This window comes from Gadus chalcogrammus, chromosome 15 (assembly GCF_026213295.1).
Source record: "Gadus chalcogrammus isolate NIFS_2021 chromosome 15, NIFS_Gcha_1.0, whole genome shotgun sequence".
Lineage (NCBI taxonomy): Eukaryota > Metazoa > Chordata > Actinopteri > Gadiformes > Gadidae > Gadus > Gadus chalcogrammus.
This window is the reverse complement of record NC_079426.1, coordinates 20477274-20502263: the sequence shown is the minus strand read 5'-3', so window position 1 is coordinate 20502263 and position 24990 is coordinate 20477274. Positions and strand designations below refer to the sequence as shown.

General features: G+C 44.0%; 1 protein-coding gene across 3 annotated transcripts in view; it reads left to right on the top strand.

The window, feature by feature from the left end:
- Positions 1-24990, top strand: part of LOC130405243 (protein kinase C epsilon type-like) — a 78394-nt gene that overhangs the window by 6531 nt on the left and 46873 nt on the right. For all 3 annotated transcript variants that reach the window (XM_056610295.1, XM_056610296.1, XM_056610297.1), the window contains one exon: positions 24623-24686. In XM_056610295.1, coding sequence (XP_056466270.1) covers positions 24623-24686 — 64 coding nt within the window. The remainder of the gene's footprint in view (positions 1-24622; positions 24687-24990) is intronic.

Sequence of the window (24990 nt, the reverse complement as noted above, 5' to 3'; positions counted from 1 at the left end):
CTGATAGTAAGACAATATGAGAAATATCTGGATCATAACAAATCAGTTCAATTGATCTTGGCTTCCCCTTCTTCTTGGCATTGGGGGGAGGGTAATAATAATAAATAAAGTCTGCTGCCAGTCAGAGTTTTAACAACAATGGACAACAACACAGAGAACACAGTTCGCACTTTGACAGACACTCGACTTCTCTATGGGACCAACGTGAACCAACAGTTGAACCGCTTGACGCCATGTTTACCGTTCAATGGGAAAGAAGGCTCGTCGCCATTATTATGTCCATGGTCGTCGCATGGACTATACGTCATCCAGCTCAGGTTGCGTAGCCGTGCGTGTGCGCGTGTCGGCTCATCAGCATCTGTACCACGGCGGCCCGTACCGCAGCAGCACACCTCTCCCAAGTGGCCAAGTTGGCCTGGCCTGGCCAGACTGGCCACACTCACACTGCCAGATTTGAGTACGGTTAGGGGTGAAAACGGCCACGGCCAGATGGCCTAGTATGAGTGCACCCTAAGAGAGCAAAATAATCACTGTGTATACAAGCAAGCCACCATGCTATGCTACCTTGTCTGTGTTTGTGTGTGTGTGTGTGGTGTGTGTGTGTGTGTGTGTGTGTGTGTGTGTGTGTGTGTGTGTGTGTGTGTGTGTGTGTGTGTGTGTGTGTGTGTGTTTCACCTACATAAAGACATGATTAGGAGCAGCTCAGGCTCAGAGCAAACAAACCTCAGACACACAAATATCTATTAGGCGTATCAAAGCTCATGTGCTGATGGAAGCTAGTAGGATATCTAAACAACCCTATGGCTTCTTACCGTGACACAGCCTGACCCTAGTAGTTTGAACTGTGACCTCACCCCTTTTCCCCATTTCACCCAACATTTGGATGATTCACTGGTAAGGAAATGGCAATTCATTGAATTTGCTACTGTCCATTTCTTTCATCTGCTTTGTATTTTTGGTTGTTTTTTATTGGCTTAGCAAATCGGCAAATCGGTCAATTTAACCAACTAAGAATGGACCAAAAAACTGGAGCACGTGTCATGACAGCTCTAGCTTGGCACCGTGCAAAACTTCCTCTTCCAAACTCGGCAATATGACTCGGCAATGTTTTGCTAACTTTGACTTATCTGTTGTTCCCTCTTTATCATCCAATTTCTTCAATATTTTATACAAACATATTGTTGTAAGAGGAAAGAGAGATGTTGCCACAGGTGCCATTTTGAAAACAAGGTTGTGGTTTTTTTTCGCCTGTTTGGAAACAATTTCACTCCAAGTGCTGTCTACAACGGGCTGGTTTGGCTTTGTGGTGCAGAATCTGGGTCACAGTGGAAAGAGTCACCTCTACTCACTTCATTAGGCATCATTTTATCACTGTCACTTTGTCACTGGGTCGTAAAGTCTTGGGGTTTGTTACAATTTTCCACCCATGAATAAAATGTAATGTAACTGTTTGGGCGTCACAAGTCAAACACTGAAGCATTGAGCCGTTAGATGCAGGCTTTTAAGCTTTGGTTTTAAGGCTGACACCTAAACAACTATATTTTTCTGTTTGTCCGTCTGTGTCCATTTATATTTTCATCTTTGAAAAAGATTGGGCTAGATAATTCGTGGCAAGGCAAATTTTTCATTATTTTTATTAACGTGGCAATTACCAAAAACTGCAATAGCCTTGCTTCTTGTGTCCTACCAGATGGTTATTGGCTGTGTATTCAAACATTTCTACCCATAACTAGGCTGTAAGTGAGTGGCATGCTGTGTTGCAACAGTGGAACGAGTGTGGTGGGCCTTGTTGATTTAGAGATGATTCCACTCCGATCTGACAGAACATAGGCCTCTTACTAACGAAAGACAAATTATCTGTCGAGAAACAGCTCTAAAGAGATCTCCCATGCTGACAGTCAAAGAAAATCAGCATGAAAGTCATTCTTCTTAATGATATCCAAAATGTGACTTCTATTGCTTTTAAAAAACAAGCACCTTGCACACATTGGTACTGATTGCTGTGATCCTCAGTAGGGATTGGTCAGAATATTTGATTATTCGTTCCTGATCGGTCAAAGTCGATTTTTAACATTTGGACCGTTAACATTTTTTCCCATTCAAATAAACAAGAATTAACAGACGGAACTAATGTTGGACAGGTGTCCAAGAGCATTATCCCGCTTATACCACGGTCACTTGCCATAGAAAATAAATGAAGCCCATTCATTTATAGGGGGATTATTTGTTTATCAACACGGCGGATGTGCGCGCAGAATGATCGCCATAAGAAAATTAGTTTGACCGGTTGCCGTGGTTATCTCCGTGCGGTTAATTTGCAGTTATCTCCGTGCGGTTAATTTGCAGTTGCGGTTTTAATTAGCGATGTTGTCATCTTACTGGTAGGCATTAAACTGTAATCAGAAAACTCAGTTATATGCTATAGACCCTATAGTATCTGTGGTATAAAGGCTGGGACGAATTTCAAATGATAAATACGTACTCTTTATGTTGAAAGCATAGACCGTCGCGATTCAGCCTTTATACCACAGATACTGTAGGGACTATAGCATATAACGGTGTTTTCGGATTACAGTTTAAAGGGGTAGTTCGGAATTTTGGACATAGGGCCTGATTCCGAAGTGAGCATTGGTATTCTATATCACTGGAGACAGTTTTCAACACATTTCATTCAGTCCTTCTAGTTGCAGAGTTCGCTCGTGCTAGGCTAGCGCACGTCAACGGGCAATGCTAGCCTGCTATTAAAAACAGTCTTACCCACTCCACAGTACACCCGAGGTAAATCAATTATAACGACAGACTATACATCTAAATGTCTGTTTATAGAATAATGTTAGAAATAAAACCAACCTTGCATTGCATTGCATTTTGAGGGAATTGCGGGGTCTCAGCAGCAGTGTTTATATTCCTGTACGTAGGCTACGGCAGCGGCGGACTGATACCTAGGTTACCTGCCGCTGTCATTGCTACAAACGCAGAGTACAGTGAACGAAGGAATTCTACAAGTGTATTAAATTAACAAGATATGGCCACGTTTGGAGGAGTTAGCGATGCATCTGCTTTTGAAGACGATTATGAGGAATTTGTTGTATCCAACGAACCGTACATGTACGAGCCGGTGTTTTGATGTCAAAGCCAGCAGCAACAAGCCACAGTTGAGTCCTTTCTGGATCTCGCACTGGAAATTGGTGGAAACTTTGTGGAACCCATCTGTACCGTTTATTTCTACAATTTCTTAAAGCACACTGAACCATCATGTTGCCTAGTCGTTCAATTGCGCTTCTGTCCCACGCTTCTCTGTTTACGTTCTTCTGTCGTGATTCGGTTACAAACCTAACCAGCGCATAGTAGAATTCCGCTTCTGCTGAGAAAGTAGTCCCTCGATGATTCATGCGATGCAAGGTTAGTTTTATTTCTAACATTATTCTATCAACACAGACATTTCAATCTATAGTCTGGCGTTATAATTGATTTACCTCGGGTGTACTGTGGAGTGGGTAAGACTGTTTTTAATAGCAGGCTAGCATTGCCCGTTGACGTGCGCTAGCCTAGCACGAGCGAACTCTGCAACTAGAAGGACTGAATGAAATGTGTTGAAAACTGTCTCCAGTGATATAGAATACCAATGCTCACTTCGGAATCAGGCCCTATGTCCAAAATTCCGAACTACCCCTTTAATGCATTTTTCACAATTTACCAGCCTTCGTTTTGAGGGCTGAACAGACAATTGGACTGGAGCTACTTAGCAGGTAGCGGTTGTTTTGCGTTTAAGATACTAAGTGATTTCTTGCAGCTGATCCATGGCTGCCTTTTTGAATGTCGGCACACATCGAATAATCGATTATTCGTTCATACCACCCAGCCGATTATTCGACCATGAAAAATTTGAGTTATTCACATCCCTTATCCTCAGTGGATTGCATTCCACTCTGTATGTTGTCCTTTTCTTTCATATAATCCACACTGTCGTGGTGAGCTGCACCTCTAGTTTGGAGAGAGACAGGGCTGGTTCCTTTGTGGGCCGTGGTTCAGCGGCCACCTCTCCATGGACCAAAGAAAGCTGGAGAAAGGCTGAATGTGTCTCAGAATAGAGGGTGAGGAGGGGGAGAGGGGGGGCAGGGGGGGGTATTTGAGTCACACGGTAGGCCACAACTTCCTGTTTTCACTCGCCAAGTTTATTCTCCAAAAAAAGAATGGATGACAGATAGGAGAAGGATGGATTGTTCCCTCAGGTAACTCCCCCAGTACCTCCCTCCCTCTCTCTCCGCTACAATCAGCCCATCTCTCCTCCCCTACCCTCCCTGCCCCTATCTTTTTCCTACTCACATATTATCCTCTGGTGTCTTCCACCTCCAGCGCCTCTGGTACAGTGCATTTTTTAAATGTACAGTGACTTTTCCCTTTGTTTTAGACTGTTATAGGACGTTTGTATACAGGTTCTACGTCTGCTTAACTAGAAAATTCAAACTCCCGAGCCAGGAGGAGTCTTCGCACCCAGCGAGAACGCCACTTAATAAGTGCCTGAAACAGCTAGTTTGCGCTCAAACTTTACTTCCGTAACACTGGTTATTGTGTGCAGTTGGCTAGGCTTCAGTGCAGAGGTTCAAAAGTCATCAAGCCTATCCATTGCAAATAATTTAAAGCTGCAAATAAAACGGAAGCCAATGGACTATGGAAATACTCAGCGTTGTGATCTTCTCTACACGGCCGGGATTACAGCTGCGTCTTACAGCGGTGAAAATAGTCAACACAGTTGGTTGCTGCGGGTCTGCTTTCCCGAACTCATCGTTGTGTTTCAGGAGCATATGTTGCCGCATAATACTTGAGGTACTCTGGTAGCTCGATTCCGCTTGGCATATTTTACATTCCACCTTATGATCTCCTATTTCTTTAAAGTATTTCCATTCTTCGCTGCTTTTTGGCTTTAACCGCCATCTCTTAACTTTTTGAATTCTGGCGTGCCTGAACACGGCACGGCACGCGCCACACAGAAATTTGATACATTTCATTTGCCTTTTCAAGGCATGCGTTAGTGGCGCCGCACAGAAAATGTATACATTTGCTTTAGAAAACTTTGTTTGTGTGTGTATATGCAAACTCGAGTTTGCCTGTCCACCAACCGAGTTCATTTGTAACGAGGAGTACTCGAGTAATCGATTCCTCATGCCCATCCCTAATATAGATATTAGTGGGCCCCTAACACAGTATTTGAAGACGTTCCCGAAATTCAGCCGTGGTGCAGAATTACAGCCACTATGAGCCAGTCGTACATTGAGCTTTCCCCAAACACGTCTGTAGCTTTAATGCAAATGAGGAGGAGAGAGACGGGTCAAGGAGGAGGCTGGGGGTGTGGCCCTGAGCAGCTTGCGACAACGGTACCATGCGCTCTGTTTACAGTGGATGTATCGCAGTGGCAAGGCGCACACAGCCTTCGGCCGGGTTCCGTAATTAGTCTAGAAATCTAAATAATATCATATTATACCCAGATATTTATATCATCTAATATATATTATCACGGCCAAAAGCTGTGTGCTCCTCCAGACGATATTATGAATCACAAACAACTGCGTTGGCTTCTCCGACGTCTCTGGTTCTTCCACTTCCACATCAATCTGAAGTAGACTGGACCGCGACATGGCGGAGAAAGGGATTGTTGACCACCGGAGAACCTCGCTGCCCGCTGCCGAGGGTGCACCGCCTTGGTAGCGCGCAGCGCCTCGGCAGCAGGCAGCAAGCAGCGGGCAACAAGCAGCGGGCAGCTGTGCTCTAGCGGGAGACAATTGCAGGCAACAATCCCTTTCTCCGCCATGTCGCGGTTCATGTACTTCAGGGAGTCAAAGCCAAGGTTCCTTTCCCCCAATTCCTTCTCAAAAATGGCTGCGATAACCCCCCTACGAGTTTGGTTGTGGAAATACCAGAGACTTCAGAGTCTGACGTGTTATGCTCCATAACCCCAACATCAGAACAGTTATCCAAATAACAAAGAAGTGTACAACACTTGCGTTACATTCCTGGAGCTCTAAATCTAAACAATATCATATTATGCAGATATCTATATCATATAATACATATTATCACGGCCAAAAGATGTGTGTGCCTCCAGATGATATTATGAATCTCAAACGACTGCGTCGGGTTCTCCGACGTCTTTGGTTCTTCCACTTCCTCATCAATCTGAAGTAGACTGAACCATGACATGGAGGAGAAAGGGTTTGTTGCCCACGATTGTTGACCGCCGGAGCCTCGCTGCCCGCTGCCAAGGGACCACCACCTCAGCAGCGGGCAGCGCCGAGGCACCACTGCCTGGGCAGCGGGCTTTGCTCAAAGCTTTCCTCAAGGTTTTTTATTCGATGAACAGCTAGAATGAAAATCACTCACTACTCACTATAGGCCTGTGTCAAAATGGGCGGACCTAAAATGCAACAATCCCTTTCTCCTCCACGTCGCGGTTCATGTACTTCAGGGAGTCAAAGCCAAAGTTCCATTCCCCAATTCCTTCTCAACCATGGCTGAGATAACCTGAGATAATAATAAGTCAGAGAACCTTACGTGTTATGCGCCATAACACCAACAGCAGAACGGTTATCCAAATAACAAAGAGGTGTGTGATAAATAATCACACATGCACACAATTCAATTGAAACTTGCTTGTGGGATTTGGGGATTGTTACAGCAGGAGACGGCGGGGTTTTGTGCTGAACACAGCAAGAATTTCTTGATATTCCAGTGAATCAGTCAATTCCCTTTCAAATGAAAGCAGGGACAAAGAGTTCAGTCTATCTGTCAACATTGTTGCCCTGGTGCCTGTTTTTATCAGATAGACAGATGAAAAGAGTCTCTCCATAGTAGGGATGGGCATTCGATTAAGTTGTCTTAGTCGATCGTCGGGAGAATTAACGATCAATTAGTCGATTAATCGTTAATATTTTACATTAAATGTATTTCCGACCAAGTATAACAGCACCGGGACTTTTAACTATACTTGTATTTCTCCGCTGTTTATGTTCTGCTAGCTAGTGTGTGTGTTGCTTTCCCAGTCGCGGATCCATTTGTGTTGGCGGTGCCAAATAAATCATTAAATAAACAAACAAATGTTAACTAATTAAGGGTGCTTGTAGAACTGTTGTATAAAAGCAATATCACACTCAAGGTCGTGCTGTTGTAGTGAATATCAGCACGGCTGTGATTATCTTCGGCACAATCACAGCCGTGCTGATACAACGCACTCACTCTCGTGTGATATTGCTTAAGTATATATATGCTATATTCAAATTGAAATGAAAATACAAATCACTTGCGTGATCCACTGTTATCCCAGCGCACAAACTCATGTTTCTTCATCAACTCATCTGTCAGTGCCATTACTTTATCAAATGCATAATTTTCATTCCTGAATTGTGTGCTGCTGTCCTTGAGCCCTTCGATCAGATCAGTACAATCTGTAACTGATAGTGTGGAAGATTGCAAGCTCTTAGTGGCGTAGTCGCTGACTTCAAATAACTGGTTGAATGTGACAAGCAGAAACAACAACTTTTTCGTTTGCATTTGGTGCAGTTGGGAGTCAGTTTCAAGTTTTGTTTGGCCAGAACTTTCGGAGAATGTGGTGAGGGTCTCCACAATAGGTGTCAGCAGTCAGTAAGGCGTCAACGCCTTACTGACTGCATTTGACCATGAGCTCCACCTCACATCACAGGATCTCTCCAGCTCCAGTGATTTTTGCCCTGGTCGTATCTGCTTTTGAATTTCCAGAAATTTGACATGTCTGTGCGCCCCAGTCATAAAGTTATGCAAGCTGTTTATGATATCGAAAAACGTTGAAATGCCAGGAGACACTTTAGCTGCTGTGCACAGGACAAGGTTAAGTCTATTTGAGTTACAATGCACATATAGCGTGGGGAAACGTCTTCTTCAGTATCACATGTACCCCTCCTCTGTTCCACAACATGACTGATGCGCCGTCAAACCCAAATCCAACGCACAGCCCCGGGTCCAGCTGCAATGGCTCCAGCACTTCCAAAATCATAGCCGATATTGCCTCTGCAGTCATGTTGTCCGTTTCCACAAATCCCACAGCCCGTTCTTTCAATGTGCCATTGTGCAGGTATCTGACACTGCCAATAGCTCTCTTTTTGACAAGTCTTTGCACTCATCTGCTAAAATCGCATAATATGTGTCCGACTCATCATGCAAATTTGCCTTTTATTTCTTTGACAAGGAGTGATGCTGCAATTTCCAGTATCTCATTTTGGATAATGTGGTGCAGCAGATTACCATTCTTGGGTAATTCATCCAGTCGCCTTTTTATTTCTGGGTCATATTTAGAAACGAGGTCAAGTAGTTCCAAAAAGTTGTTTTATGCATCTGGGTTTTCATAATGACTCGCAATGGGATTTCTTGTTTTGCACAGAACAGGACGAGATCCATTGCCATCATGATGTGCTGTCTATTTCTTTTATTGAAGGACATGTCGCTGGCATCGTTGTTCAGCTGGTTAATAATATTTCCCCGTCCTGGCTGGTGACTTTGCTTGAAACCATCCATTTTCCCCAGCGCTGCAGCATGAGCCCTGCTGGCTTCATGTTTGCCCTAACCCTCAGAAAAATGTTTCCAGTCTTTGAAGCCCGTATTAATGATCTAGCCTCATTAGCTGCTTCAGGGAAATGACAAGACTTACAAAAAACAGCATCTTTTGAGTACCACCTGTAAGAAAAAACTCCTATCTTTCCCCGATATGCGTGTGGCTTGGAATGTACGGAGTTTGGGCTGGCTTGCAGGCTCATCTATTGATGACAGGTCTAGCGGAGGTTGTGACAGGTGATCTTGGTGAACAGCGTTTATATGCTGCTGAACCCTGTCTCCTCCTATAACACATAAAACGCTATCATAAGTTACCTCTGCCAACTGCCAATATTATTTTTCTCTCCAGAAAATGACAGCCAGACACTAACGTTAATGTTAGCCTAACTGTTAGCCTACTTGCCTTGCAGGTGTGAGGGGGTGGCTACGGGAGGACTTGATGGGGAGAGGGCGGCCTAGCAGGATGGTAACTAGTCACTTGTAACCGTGTTACTTAAAATGGCAGGAGTTTCCTCCTCCTGCTCCTCGTAGCGTTTCTTGCTGAATTTAAATTAAAACAAGCTGCTTTGCTTTGCGTTTCATCGTAGCTAATAGCTAGCTAACGTCTGCGTCTGTCGCATTGAGCTTGCTTGAAAAGCTTGCGCGCCAACGTCATTAATTTCATTGGATCACTTGCAGCCTGTGGGCAGGCAGTCAACATGAGGGGTAGAAGCCACTTATTGGCTGAGAACCTTTTGCTCAAAGCTTTCTTCAGGCTTCTTATTGGATGAACAGCTAGAATGAAAATCACTCACTACTCACTATAGGCCTGTGTCAAAATGGGCGGACCTAAAATGGGTAGCGCCGCGGGTGGCCGGAGCAATGCTAACAGCCCAAATAGCTTCCATGCATTGGCTAGGGGCAGTGTGGATAGCTTCCGAATCTGCAGTTTTTAACCACTAATATTGCAACAACTTAGTTTGCGTACCGGGAGTTCATTTAAAAATATTTTTTCAAGCCTGTGCCTTACCGGTAGGTCCATGTTTACAGGAAGTCCATAAAAGTTGATTAGCGAAAGCACCCGACTTCAGTTCAAGGAGGAAAGTCGTTGAATTTATAATTCCATGGAAATGCATGTTAAACTCCAATAATTGTTTCTTACACAACTTGTTTTTCCATTTATTCCAAGCTCTCGTCAACATAACAATCCAGCATCGCCACAACGGCTGGAAACAACTTACTGTGCACAACCACGTAAATGGCTACCTTAATGAATATAATACATGCGCCAAGTTGAATTTGTTAATGTATGTGTTGAAAAGGTCTGTGGGTTCAATTTTCGCCGGAATTACACTTTAAGGAATGCAAGGAAGGAGAAAGATAACAAGGACAACAATTCTTCTATCTTCCAACAAGCCCTGAGCAGGGGCCGCTGCTTTGGGTTAGCACTGTAGCACCTTTTTCTCTAGACTCGGTATCCCCGCCCATTCTGCCGGCGATTTGAGTTCGCCCTGCACAAGGGTCTCCGCAGCAAGCCCCCAGGAACAGTGCATACTTCCGCAATCCACCAGTGCCCAGCGGCCAAGCCTGGTATTGCAGCTATTTAAGTGGGCTGTGGACGAGTCCCTCGATTCATAGAGCCCAGAATTAGATATCTCCGTTCACTCCAATACAAGTGGGGAACAGGAATGTGTCTCCGCAAAAAATGACTGGATATCAATCAAAGGCCCATAATTATCTTAATGCCATGTCCTAAAAAAATTACGTTTTCTCTTTTCAAAACGCCACCTCGCGTTTTATTAGCCGTTTTATGTTATAATTTTTGGCTGGAGAAGGAGGGGTGGGCAGCTGAAAGGAGTCGCAGTGAAACAAATGTTGTTTCGGCCCGGCATTCGAGAGGGCCTATAGTGCCCCCTCTTTGCATTTGCTTGTTTAGCTGTGTATGGCAGTTAACAATGTTGGTGTAATACAATTATTTATGTAGGTAGGCTACTCCAACCTCATTGCTGGTCGATATGTTACCATTTATTTGTATATAAATTATTGATTGCATTTTTAGTAAATAGTTGGAAGGAATCTGTTTCTTAAGCAATAACATTGAACTGTCTTTTTTTCTAGGCCTACATATATTTACTATGTTGTTGGTGTGACATGTTATATGAAGCAATCTTTCATATTTATGAAGTTAACTTACTGCCATGCAGGGTTCGAGTTATGATTCCATCTTTGTGGGGGTCTCTTGAAGTTGTTGAGGGGGGGGGATGAATGGCCGCCATTTTGGAATCTGGTGTCCATTCTATAATATGTCCATGGTCTGGAGAAGAGCAATACATTTATTTCTGCTTCCGATACGTTTTCGCGGGAGCCAATCACCAAGCTGGCTTGGTACAGTCAAATCGCGTACAGTCAGTTGAACTAGGCCTGTTGATCACCCTCATGTGCTGAAGAAAATGACAGCAGCTTCCCCAGCCCAACATGCAATCTATGATTGAGTTTGGTCTGGCAATAGCCAGACTACTATTTCTCCCCTTTCATACTAAAATAAACACATTTGTATACATAATAATCATCAAAAATATATATCATAAAAATATTCTTATAATTATAATGATGTTAGCAAATTTACTTTCATTGGTTGATAGATCAAACAATGCAGACCAGTTTGGTTAGAGGTTTTGCAAGCTGTAGGGTCTCAAAACTTGTTGCGCTTGAATCAGAAAATGTCGCCTGATTGTTTAAGGGAATACATGGACTTTCAATCCCAGGTGTGTGAAACCCAACAATTCTAACGGTGGATAAACGAAGGGAGTAAGGAAGCGGAGAGGTGGGGGATGTTGTTTGATTGTTTTCTTTGAATGGTGCTCTCTTCTGTTCCCTCTCTTGACGACTCTCAAATCGTCTCCCTGGCAGCTTATTATGATTGATTCAGGACGAGCAGAGCGATTGAAAGAGAAACTGACACCATTGTATTTCACTGCTTCACAATATACTTTTAAGATAATTGGATGAAATTAAGGATGATAATAAGCTATTTCCCAGTTTGCCAGGGATATAGCCTGTCTGCCTGAAACATTTTTGATGACTGTACTTTCAGTCTGTCTATAATCATATTAGGTAAATATTTCCTCATTTTCTCTTTCTAAATTAAAATTGGATCCTCAGAATAAGAAAAGATGATATAGTACTTCATTAATCCCAGACAGGAAACTCTTTATTTATTGTGTGTAATAATTGCTTGCAGTGCTGTAGTGCACCAAAGAAAATATCGGTTGACTGAAATTCGACCTACTCTTCGACAAATCGATTGGTCGATGGGGGTAAAACAAATCGGTCTCTTATCTCTGGATGAACTAAATGGTCCACAGTGCACTGAGTGCACTCTACTCTAACTGGTAGCCCAAATATATCCTAAGTGCTATGTTGAGCAAGCCAGTGTCTCTCAGAAACACTCTTGGTCCGAGTCCGCTTCGTTGTTAAATGGGGCGCAGACGCGGCGCCGCTGGGCGCCGCGTCCTGCCGTGCTGCGCATAAGACCACCCCCGCCGGAAGATCCCATTTGAGGTGTTCTGCGTTTAATGTAACGAGTCCCAATGGATGGCGCTGCGACGAGGGCCAAGGGGCCAATTCTGATGTGTTCACACTTTAAAGTCTGTTGAGGGTTGAACAAAAGATGACTGAGTCACCTCAAGCAGACAGCCTGAAGAAAGTAACTTATACCTACTGTGGTTAATCACATCCTTTTATGCCGTCCTTTTTAGCAAGATGCTGCCAAAGCAAAAATGTCTTTGACCTGGGACAAGGAGTGTGAGCCGAGTAAATATCCAATAGTGATGAGCGCATCGTGAAAACTCCTTATTTTTGAACTGATCTTTTGTAGGATCCGGTACGTACTTTTAGTATCTTCAAGCGGATCGTTCATTTCGTGGTTCTGCGCATGCTCAGAACCAAATCGAAAACGGCAGTTTTCACATTGATTTCCATGTTCTAAACCTTTTTATTGTGATCGCTCAGTTTGAGACAAGGTAGCAAAATTAAGACTAGTTATGTCTATAAAGCCAATGTTTTTTTTAACACAAAACGAATGCATGCAATCTTTGCAATGACATCTATAGGAGCTGATGTTTTCTGTCCCCTACAAAGGGGACATGATGTTTTTGCAGTGAAGTACCAATATGTGGCCAATGCTTCCTCACAAACAGGAAGAGGGAAGAGAAAACAACTCCACCACAACACACACAACCCACCCACTCACACACACACACACACACATTACAAACATAAACCTCTGACCTGTTTCACATGTATACGTTTACAAATGCTATGAGCATGAGATTTTGTTTCATGTAAACATATTTTAAGTATAACTACTAGTACAACTACTACTACTACTACTGCCACTTCTACTACTATTTTAAATAGTTTGAGGCTGTGCACATTTTTTTCCACTTTGTCAATAACTGTGTATTGCATCAAACGGTAACATCAGAAGTAGTAGGAAGTAGTAGATTAATAGCTATAGCCTTTACCCAACGCAGCCCATCACCTGGCCCAGGTGCTTTCTTACAACCATTTCTTCGTTTTCTTTTATTATCAACTGGCAGTTTGAACAAACTTCGGCTGAATACAACACACAAACCCACACATGCACAACTGTGTTGTCCTCACTGCAGTGTAGCAACTGCAGCTACACACTAGTTAAACTCGTCCTTATAAATGAAGACGTGAGTCGTAGTAAGCTTTAGTTGCTCTTTACTGTGGCTCTTTTTCTCATTGTACAAGGTCAGAGTGAAAACTGTAACAAAACAAATACGAAAATTACCATTTAGCTCTGTAACAGGTGCTTTCCACATGTAAATAAATGTAAATAAAACGTTTTTAGCCACAAACATATCACATGCATTTTTCATGTAAATAGTACTTTATAACATTAACTTATGAATGTAATTATGAAATTATCAACTTACGACGTTGCCTCTGTGACGTTTACAGTGATACAATCATGCGGTTGAACACAGAAATGTAGCTATGCAAATTCGGTTATCCTCCTCAGACTGCTAAACCAAAACAAACCTATGACCCGGAAACATTAGGGTGAAAACTGCTCTTTCAAAACAAATGTCCATTCAGATTTATGCGTGAAAGGCAACACACTCCCCGTCTGACCTCTGTGAGGTCATTAATTGACCCCGATGGACTACATGAGTCTCTGAACATCAGTCTTTAGTAAGAAGTAAGACAACTTCTGAGACTGGTCTGAAGAAAGTTTTTGAATGTCCCTGATTTGTGGTCCTCAATTCCACCTTCCTCACCCCTCCGTCTTCTCCAGGGAAGGCCTTTGTGATGGTAGCCATGGGCCAGTTGTTGCGGGTAGCTTGACTGTCTTTGAGAAGGACAACGTCTCCTATTTGCAGGTTTTGGTAAGATTTGGTCCATTTCTTGCGGCACTGCAAGGTTGGGAAGTACTCTCGACTCCGACGACTCCAGAATCTGTTGGCAAGAGCCTGTACTTGTCTCCTATGTTTGTTGAAGTGATCTTTATCTGTAAAGTCTCCTGGTGGAGGTGGGAGTTTTTTGAGTTAGGAGCATTGATGGTGACAGAATGAATGGATCGTCAGGATCATTAGAAACAGGGATTAGAGGCCTTGCATTTACAATAGCTGTCACTTCTGCCATCTTCCACAGGAGACCCAGACTGCGTTGAGTGGGCGCAGCCTCTCCGCTTAAGTCCACATCCTTCGCAACTGCAGCACAGTCTTCAGATGGAAAGGTTTCCAGGACTGTCTGGCTGTTGGAGGCAAACTTGTGGAGCCTGAGGTTTGACTCAGCCATTGACACCTGTGTTCTGCTCAACAAGCTGATGGCTTTGGCATGGGTCGACGCAGAACGAAGGCCGTCGTCCACATAGAAGTGGCGTTTCATGAAGTTGACTTTGTCGGACCCATGTTCTCATGCACCCTCTCTATTTGCTCTACTTAGTCCGTAGATGGCTACAGCTGGGGACGGACTGTTGCCGAAAACATGAACTTTCATTCTGTAGTCAATGATTCCTTTTGTCACATCATTGTCCCGGTACCACAGGAATCTCAGATCATTTCTGTGGTTGTGGTTGCTGTATGTCTGCCAAGATGGCAACCTTTTCCTTACGGAACCGCATCAGAACTCTAGAGTCAAACACCACCCTGATTGGGCCTGGTTTTTGAGGGTGGTACACTCCAAAGGTTGGCAGGTACCAGCATTCTTCGTCCTCTTCTAGTACTGGAGCAACCTCTGCATGGTCGTTCTCCAATATTTTCCACATGAAAGTAATGGATTGGTGTTGCATCTCTGGCTTCTTTTTCAAGCTTTGTTGGAGTGATGCAAAGCGTCTGACTGCTTGTTCTCGATTGTTAGACAAGCATTGTCTGGGATGCTTGAATTGGAGTGGAGCCACCCAGCTGTTTGATTCATTTCTGTAGACCTCTTTGTCCATTAGTTGCAAGAAGATGCTATCTTCAATAGAAGATGATAGCTTGTTGTCATGTTCGGTGTGACTGAAAACTGTTTGGCCCAATATTTCTTCCACGGACTTGCTAGTCTCTGAAATCCTGTCTCTCATCTCTTTTTCTTGGTGAACCCTTTCACCAAGAAAAGTTTGGTGAAAGGGTTCACTTTGAGCAAGAAGTTTGTACTGGGTTTGAGTAGGGAGGGCCGGCCGTTGTCAAGCACGGTTGTCTTAAAGGTGTTGACTGTTGGTCTATGCGCTTTCCCCAAGCAGACTTCTCCAACCAGCACCCATCCTAGGTCCAAGCGTTGGGCAAAAGGGGCATTGTGGGGGCCATTGACTTGTTCCCTAACTTTGTGCACTCTTATTATGTCTCTACCAAGTAACAGGAGGATCTCAGCAGTTGGGTCGACCTCTTGGATGTGCTCTGCTACCTTGACAAGATGTGGATGATGACGAGCTGCATTTGGGGTTGGGATTTCAGAGCGGTTGTCAAGTGTGTCGTTGCACTCGATGAGTGGTGTGAGAGGGATCGTGACCTTTCCGTCGAGTGACTCGACCACGAGGTCTTCAGCCCTGCGCCCAGATGTTTCCACTGCACCAGAGCATGTCTTCAGAGAGTATGGTTTGCACTCAATGTTAAACAGCTCAAAAAGGCTGGACCTTGCTAGCGACCGGTTGCTTTGGTCCTCTAGGATGACGTAGGCCTTGATAGCTTTGTCTGGTTGACCTTTAGGATATAGCTTCACAAGACAAATCTTGGAACATGACCAACCAACGTTTCCTGTGCCACAGACCTCTGTGCAGTTTGAGTTAACAACAGCTTTAATGGTGCTGCTCTCTTCCTCCTCCCCGCCGTTGTGTGGTGGAGTTGAAGGGGCCTTGACTTGAGGTGCAGGTCCAGGGTGCATGGCAGAGTCGTGATAGGTGCTATCACACTCCAAACACTTAACTGCATTCGGACAGTCCTTAGCAAGGTGAGTAGTTGAGCCACAGCACTTAAAGCAGATTCCTTTTTCTTTGAGAAAGGCCTTTCTTTCCTCCAGCTTCATGGCTCTTAAGGCTTTGCAGCGTTTGAGAGGATGTGGCTTGCCATGTATTGGACAGCTTTTGTTCAGGTCGCTGACTCCTTTGTTTATACTTAGGCTTGTTCGGGCGATGTCCGTCTTGTGGACTGAAATTGGGTACTTTGTGCCTTTAAAGAAGGTTTTTTCAGACTTTGCAGGCGAGCCACTAGTACTTGGGATAGCAAAGCTAGGGTCATTCCTTTTATGAGCTTCGCTGCACACAAACTTGCTGAAGAACTCAAACGGTGGAAATCTTCCTCTATTTTCTTCCTTGTGTTAATTTGAACCAACCAAAATCAATTTTTCTTGAAGCCCATAGGGCAGTTTCCCAACTATGGGTTCAATGCCGCGTGCGGTATCCAGGTAGGAGAGAGCTGGGAGGTAGCCATCCTCCTTAGCGCACTGCACTTCCATTAACAAGTCTGCTAGTTCCCGTAGCTTCGTCTGTTCTTTTGCTGAGACTCTTGGGAAATTATCGAGCCGGTCGAAAAGAGCTTTTTCAATTATTTCAGGTGCTGCATAACATTCCTGGAGGCGTTCCCAGGCCTTTGTGAGTGCTATGACTGGGTTGGTTATGTACACTGACCGACGTGACCGTAGACGTTTGACGTGGTTGCCAGATTCTTTACCAAGCCATTTTGTCATTAAGTCCAATTCCTCAGTAGCTGTGAGGCCTTGCCCTTGAGTGGCGCTGATGTATGACGACTGCCAAGCACGATAATGTTCAGGCTGATCGTCAAACTGATATAAACTTGAACTCACCAGGTCCCGTCGAGCAAAATACTGCGCCAGGTGTTCGGCCGTGGGTCCAGTGTAGGGAGCTGTAGGTGCTCTCTGGGGATAGAAAAGCTGTGCTGACCTGTTCGAGTCGATGTGGCTCACCTTTGAGCCACACTCTGTTTGTCAGATTCTCCATGCGGAGCCTGGTTTTCTATCTTAACCCCTGGTGGGACATATAGATCAGGAGGCTGACACGTTGACTGGGTAGCTTTAATGGCTGGCTGAGCTGGGGGGTCAGTAGAAGGATGGCCTTTATATTAGGATATAATGTGGATGTAATGGATAGAAAGGTCTCTACAACAAGGACACTCTCTTTTATCAGACAGGTTGTTGGCATTAAAGAATATGCTATATCAAACTTGAATAAAATAACTCAGATGGAATAAAAGAAAAAGCTGATAGAAACTAGGATGATGAGAAACAAACTTCAATCAATCCGCAGATCTATAATAAATAAATATATCTTTTTTATAAAGCCTATATATATGTATCTATATAACGGTGTATATATATTCCCACAGTTTCCTCTATATCTCTAAATTATCTTATAAGAAATGTTGTATTCCATGAATAGATGAAGTAGAAATAGGGCTGGTGTCACTGGGTTGATATACACAAGGCATTGTGTATCTTCTATTAGATTTGGCCGTTCAGGGTGTGCTGCTGATGGGGGAAGTGTGCCTGGTGCCTGGGAGAGTGTTTCGCTCCAGGTCTCGTTTCTGTGGTTACGGTGGGGTACTGCAAGCACATGATTCCTTGGAACAAGGCTCATGTGATATTGGACCTCACTCACTCAAACACACACACACACACACACACACACACACACACACACACACACACACACACACACACACACACACACACACACACACACATTAGATACAGTGGGGGTGGATGGGGTCAGCAGTAATTCAGTGTGTTGGGATGTGTGTGTGATGACAAGGTTTCAATGTGAAGCTGGGATAATGTAAACATCAGTCCATGGTGGGACGTTGGCCAGTGATCTGTATTCTGCTTTGATCAGGAATAGGACATTCTGCACCTCTGTCACTCAGTGAGGCATCCGGGCTGTAAACAACATGTTTATGTCCTCATTCCGTTCAAACGTTGACAATTTGAACACTTGTTGAAGGCTTTCCAAGTGTATCGTGTGTAGCAATGCAGAAAATGTGATTTGTTGGTGTTAACAGCAATAAAGTGATGTACGGTTATTTTGTGTTTTTGAGATGTAATGATCCTCCAGGAAATCCGTTGCAATCTCATGTGATTTCAATTTCATATTTGCTTCTATGGCTCCAAGCAGATTAATGGGCGGAGTCTATACTCCCTCCTGGTTTTGGAGAGAAACAGATTAATGGCAAGGTCTATTCTCCCTCCTGGTTATGGAGAGAAGCAGATTAATGGGTGGAGTCTATTCTCCCTCCTGGCTATGGAGAGAAACAGATTAATGGGCAGAGTCTATTCTCCCTCCTGGCTATGGAGAGAAGCAGATTTATGGGCGGAGTCTATTCTCCCTCCTGGCTATGGAGAAATCCGATTAATGGGAGGAGTATGTTTTCTCTGCTGGCTATGGAGACAAGCGGACTCTTTATTCGTTGACGTGAAGATGAATATTCAGATACTTTTGGCCGTATATTAAGTAGTTATGTAGTAGTCACTTCACTCTGTGAAATGTTACAGATTTCTTTACAATTTTAGATCCTGTTGTCCATCATTTTAGTATTATCTCATATTTTCTAATATTATTTTAATATGATAAGCTTAATTGCCGGATTCTGTCTGGTGGCGTTGCATCAATGTATTGACTCACCATCCAATCCTAGTGGGATGACCTAAACATCCTTTGGAACATCTTATAGCCATCGGTTAAATGGGGGTTTGAAGAATGGTTAACCTATACCATACAGATTGTCTCTTTCAATATTATTTCTATCTTGGGTCTTTTATTTGAGGAGATATTGCTCATACAGCGATCCAGAGGTCCTGGTGCATGTAACCCAGGCCTGGAGAGGGTGTGATGGGGGCCGGGAGGCTTGTTTGTGTGTGTGTGTGTGTGTGTGTGTTACATCAATAAAGTACAGTCGATACAAAGGTCAATTCTAGAAACTAATTTGGGGGGGGGGTTGTTGTGGTTAGGGTGAGGCGTCTGCTGTCTCCGTTGGAGCCGAGATGCAGGCTTCTAAATACAGAGTCCTCGTCCTCCTCGGTTTTCTTCCCAATGACAGGAGATCTGATTTACAAGATGAATACAAAAAATGAGGACTTTATTGATCTTCATTTGAGAGCGACCGAGCTGCATGACTGGCAGAGACTAGACTACTGGCACATAAAAGTCCTTTATAGGGATCACAGCTGTGCACAGGAAACGGTGAGTATATGTATTCTCTCCCAGCTCCTGACATCAAATCAATGAATAAAGGCTGCCATCAGCTAGGCATACTTCTCAGCAATGGATCATTGTGTGTGGGTGTGTGTTTGTGTGCAATTGTGTGTGTGTGCGGGTATGATATTGTGCAACTGTGTGTGTGTGTGTGTGTGTGTGTGTGTGTGTGTGTGTGTGTGTGTGTGTGTGTGTGTGTGTGTGTGTGTGTGTGTGTGTGTGTGTGTGTGTGTGGGTGTAGACACAAGCAGATGGGAGCATTGGCAACTTCCGACAACCCTCTTCCCACAGTTCATGTAGAGAGAACAGGAGAGAACATGAGAGACGCAGTCTTCGAGAAGGTATACCATTGAAAAGGCTGCCTGACTGCGGCTCTTGCGGCTTACAGACCATGTGTCTGTGTAGGTCTATGGTGCCTTACAAAATGAATGCTCTAAAATTTGTTACAATACGATTTACATTTTTTGTAAAAATAAACTTTTATTCAGAAATGAGGTGTCGTGAGCAACTCCTGTGTTTGTCCCATAAAGAAGCCTCTATGGAAATGGTTGGTGTTATTTTACTGTATTGGAGTGTTTGATGTGCTGGGAAAGTCCCTAGAGCTCCTGTTCTAGAAGGAACTGAGAGTCAGGGGGCTGGCAGACTGGTTGACTAGTGCCAAAGTACCAATCACCCAGCAATATCTCTCTTAAACGCACGGTAGGGCTGAGTGTGTGTGTGTTCCTATGTGTATAATTGCGTGTGTGCCTGCATGTGCATGTTTGTCTGCTAGTGTCCTGCCATTGTTTTGACTTTCAACCGGGGATCCAGACAGTAACCAGGGCATCAACTGGCCTTTTGTTCATCGCCTTTATCCAAACCAGGTCACATGGAGCAGGGGGGGAAGGGGGGGGGGGGGGGGACAGGTATATTGTGGATCTCTCAGTAGCTCAAGGAAATCTCCACATGTAACATGAAATACTTATTTTGCGGGAAAGGTTGTGATGCAGAATACCTCAGCCCATTCAGAAAACAGATTGTTGGCTGAGATACTCTCTCTCCGTCTCTGTCTGTTGTCTCTCTCTCTCAATTTGGATATATAGGGTATAAGGTAATGCTTTTAAAATATAATAGACGGTTCAAATAGTTTAGCTGCTTGCATTCATCCATCCAAGTGTACACTGAACTGAATGTACGACACCGCTTTGTACTATGTAGCTTTGTCTCTCTCTCTCTTCTTGTCGTTACCTGGAATAAACACATCAGTGTGCACACGTATCCATCCCACCACCCTGGCAATACTGATTGAAAGGGCTAGCCTGTGTACATTTACCCCTGGTTATTAAACTCCTAGCCTACGGCTAGCATTGATTTTTATTTGACGTTGCAATCGGCCGATGTTAAACTGTCGCTGACGTCGCGATTGAATCAGGAGAGATGGAGAGAAATAGCCCAGTTATCCCTTGTGAAGGCTTTCTCGTGCGCGCTTCTCAAGACAGATGCAAGGTCCTGGCTTCTTTCAGGTTTTGAGCAGACGGCATACAGTTGAAAGACTAAATGCTTGGGATGGCCCTTCAAACATTAGCACTCTGTGGCGTTGTCTTGTGTGTCGCTCAGCAGCTGAAGATAGGCTAAGAGCGGTGGGCCTTGTGGGCCCAAGCCAACTGACTTCTCTCTGACCAGAAGGCTACCATCATCATATTATGATGATCTATTACATTGAAGTATTTAAAGTGTACAGGAGTGTTCCCAACCTAAAAGGAACAGAGCAGTTGCAAAAAGAGAGAGAGTGTTTGTGAGTGTGTACTGTAGCTGGGTTCTGGACAATGCTACGACATCGTTTATTCAACAGGGACAAATTAGGCTCGGACAGACATGGCTAAACAGAAGGACAGGCTTGAGTGGCTGTCGACAAGTGTGTGCGCGTGCGTGTGTGTGTGTGTGTGAGATTTGTTTGAAGTGCACAGACACACTGCATTAATAACAGTTCCTCCTTTACCCTTTAGTTGTGCTCTCTGTGTCTGTGTTGTTCCTTATAGTGCACCTCATTTCATTCAGCAAGATAGGTAGTGTCACTTTGACTTATTACAACACAAATACTCAAAGCAACATGGAAAGTTAAGTAACACAGTGTATGGAGGGGTTCAAGTTCTAGTTTGAGGTAAATGAACAAGAAAATATCGAATAGTTTCAAGGTGGCTGTAAAGGTTGTTCTCTTAAATATACTGTTCCACTCTATTTCTGGTGTGTGTGGATGGGGGGATATCCATGTTTGAGTGAGTGTTTGTATGTTTCTCTGTTTATGTATGTGTGTGTGTGTGTGTGTGTGTGTGTGTGTGTGTGTGTGTGTGTGTGTGTGTGTGTGTGTGTGTGTGTGTGTGTGTGTGTGTGTGTGTGTGTGTGTGCGCGTGTTTGCGTGCGTGCGTGCATTGAAGTGCAAAAGGGTCAAAACGACACCTAATTCTAAACGTGTACTCATTAAATAAATAAAAAGTCAAAAATAAAATAGAATGCCGTAATAACCAGCGTATTTGAATGAATGTTGTTAATGAGGTGTAGTTTTGACCCATTTGGCCTTCCCATGTGTGTGCTCGAGAGAGGGGGTCTGTTGTGTGTCACTCCAAGAAGTGTGCGTCCGCGGCAAGGAACACACTGCCTTAACAGATAAAACACAATGTCTCTCTCTCTATCTCCTTCCCTCTCTCTCTCTCTCTCTCTCTCTCTCTCTCTCTCTCTCTCTCTCTCTCTCTCTCTCTCTCTCTCTCTCTCTCTCTCTCTCTCGCTTTCTCTTTCTCTTTCTCTCTCTCTCTCTCTGTTTTGTAAGCTGTTGGGGGATTGTGCGCCTTAAAAAAATCATGCAACAATCAATCAATCAACACACAAACTCACAAACACACTCACACACACACACACACACACACACACACACACACACACAGAGACAGCACAAAGACAGCGTGGTTTTTAGAGAGATGTAATTAAGGCATTAGTGGATGCAGACAAAACAACTCAATTGCATTGGGAAAAGCTTTTTAATTTGCCTGTGTTTATGCTTTTATGCTGTGTGTGGGCACGTGCATATATGTGTGTACATCCACACACATAAATTATGCATGCAAGTGTGTTAGGTTATTAAACAGAGATCAAACAAGAGAGAGGGAGAGCAGAGCCCTGTCCGTTAACATGCAGAGTCTATTTCAGGGAGTTGGTGATGAATAAAGTCCGGGATCCTATTTGAAAATATAAAAGATCATTCTACATGTGCATCCATGGATGGCTTGTGTCAATTTTATGGGCACATGCACGCACACACAAACAAATACTAGTCCAAGTCATTCCTAACTAAGATAAACTAATATGGATATTTGCACACACACACACACACACACACACACACACACACACACACACACACACACACACACACACACACACACACACACACACACACACACACACACACACACACACACACACACACACCATTGATATTTGATAGAGCTTAAGTCAATTCACTTAATTTTGTCTTGATGGGATTTCAGTTTATTTCTATGTAATTTATCAGTTAATTAGCTTTTTTCGTATCAAAAGCTGCACAGACAATGTGACCCTGTCAAATGGTCATTTATTTGCAAATTTTAACTATGAAGACTATGGGCCTGTCCGTAAATAAGATCAGGTTTTCCAAGGCCAAGTAGAGGGAGCAAGAGACCTGGTGAACCGCTGGCGTTCCTATATCAACACTTATCCCTCGTCCAGCCAGCTAAGACCCTAATGTGTATGTGTGTGTGTGTGTGTGTGTGTGTGTGTGTGTGTGTGTGTGTGTGTGTGTGTGTGTGTGTGTGTGTGTGTGTGTGTGTGTGTGCGTGCGTGCGTGTGCGTGTGCGCGTGCGTGCGTGCGTGTGTGGACAGCACATAAAAAAACAAAAGTGGTTCATAGACTTACACACCCACGCACAATAACACACACACACAAACACGCACACACACACACACACACACGCACACACAGAGGGACCTTTTCCTTCCTTAGCCGTCTCTATATTTAGTGACCTGTGTACCTGTGGGTCTGAGCACGCTCCCTGAGCAGCTGATGAATGGTGGCCACTGAGTGACCTCACAGGAAGGGAGGGTGTCTGTGTGTGTATAAAAATAGGCTTTTGTGTGTGTGTGTGTGTGTGTGTGTGTGTGTGTGTGTGTGTGTGTGTGTGTGTGTGTGTGTGTGTGTGTGTGTGTGTGTGTGTGTGTGTGTGTGTGTGTGTGTGGTGAGACACAGTAGAGGTGATAAGGAAATGAGTATTGAACTGTAGACATCATGGTTGTCCGGTTGTCGTGGGGCCCCTGGCACATCGCTTATCTTCCTCTTCCTCATCCCGTCCTCTGCTGGTTTATGTTACAGCTCCTTTTGGCCCATGCAACTCTTAATGATTACATAGCATTATTATGTAATGTAATGTATTATGTAGTGTATGTTACTGAAATGCCTTCAGTCGTTTTTTATTCTTGGGCAGGGCTACCAACGGTCAATCTCCCTTCAGTCAGAATCAATAAGCAGAGCTCAGGTGTGTCACAGCAAAAACCAATCAGCAGGCCACGGGTAACCATATTAATCAGAGGTAGGTTAGGGCCAATCAGAGGTAATGCATGCAATAGCAGGTGTTCAACCTATAGCGGAGTTCATCAAATGAAACCACTCTACCTGTGGTGTAGGGATTTGGTTGTCCTTTACCCCTGCTAATCAACCTCCTCTCTCGCAGCTGTGTGGCTCTCCACCTCCGGCTCACGCCTCGGCCACACCCCCACATTGGTAGCGCCGACTTTAGTCCAAAAAAGAAAAGCTGTGTTAAACGTCTGTGTCGCACATGTTGAAACCATACGTTTATGTTTTTGCGGACCTTTAGATATCAGCATTTGAGATGTGCATCATTGATGGGTGCACCGGTATATGGAGATGTATCATTTAGATAAAGACCAACATCTGTAAGGACCTACTTTAGAATTAGGAGTCCTTGATCAAAGAAGAAAATCTCAGTAGATGAAGCAAGCTGTAGTAGTTGTTTAGACCAGCTGTCTGTGTGTGTATATAGGAGTTATTTTTTATAATTTCCCATCTGAGGTGTAGATTGCAACAGGCGTACCACCCCAGAAGTGGTTTCTTGGCACCAGATGGAAAACCTTTTGGATCAATCAAATACAACAGCTACCTTGAAACACATGCAATCAACATGTAACCTACAGTAAAGAGTTACACAAGGACATTATAACTCAAGCCTCTGTAAAGATCTTCCCTGACTTTGTCTCTCTTACATGTCTCTCCCTTTTTTCTCTTATCCTTGTTTGGACTCACCTTGTGCTCCTGATCTTGTCCTGCTGTAGATCGACTTGGAGCCAGAGGGGAAGGTGTACGTGGTCATTGACCTCTCCGGTTCCTCCAGCGAAGGTAAGAAGGACCAACAAGCCCATCAAAGGCTAATGCCAGTGTGTGTTGTCTGAATGTGCTCATTTATCATTATGTAGTAGTGTTGTCAATTGGCCAACCCTGTCATCAGGTATCTCTTCACAACATCTCCCTCTGCTTCCAGGTGGGTGTGTAACCGCCCACTTTACCACTTTGTCATTGCTATCACTGAGCCCTCGCTCTAAGTGTCATTATATTGCTTTTTTCATGGCCCGGTTTCCGCTTATGGATTTCATGAATCGGTTTAAAGGCCAAGCGATACGGCCGTGTTAACCACATTTCATCC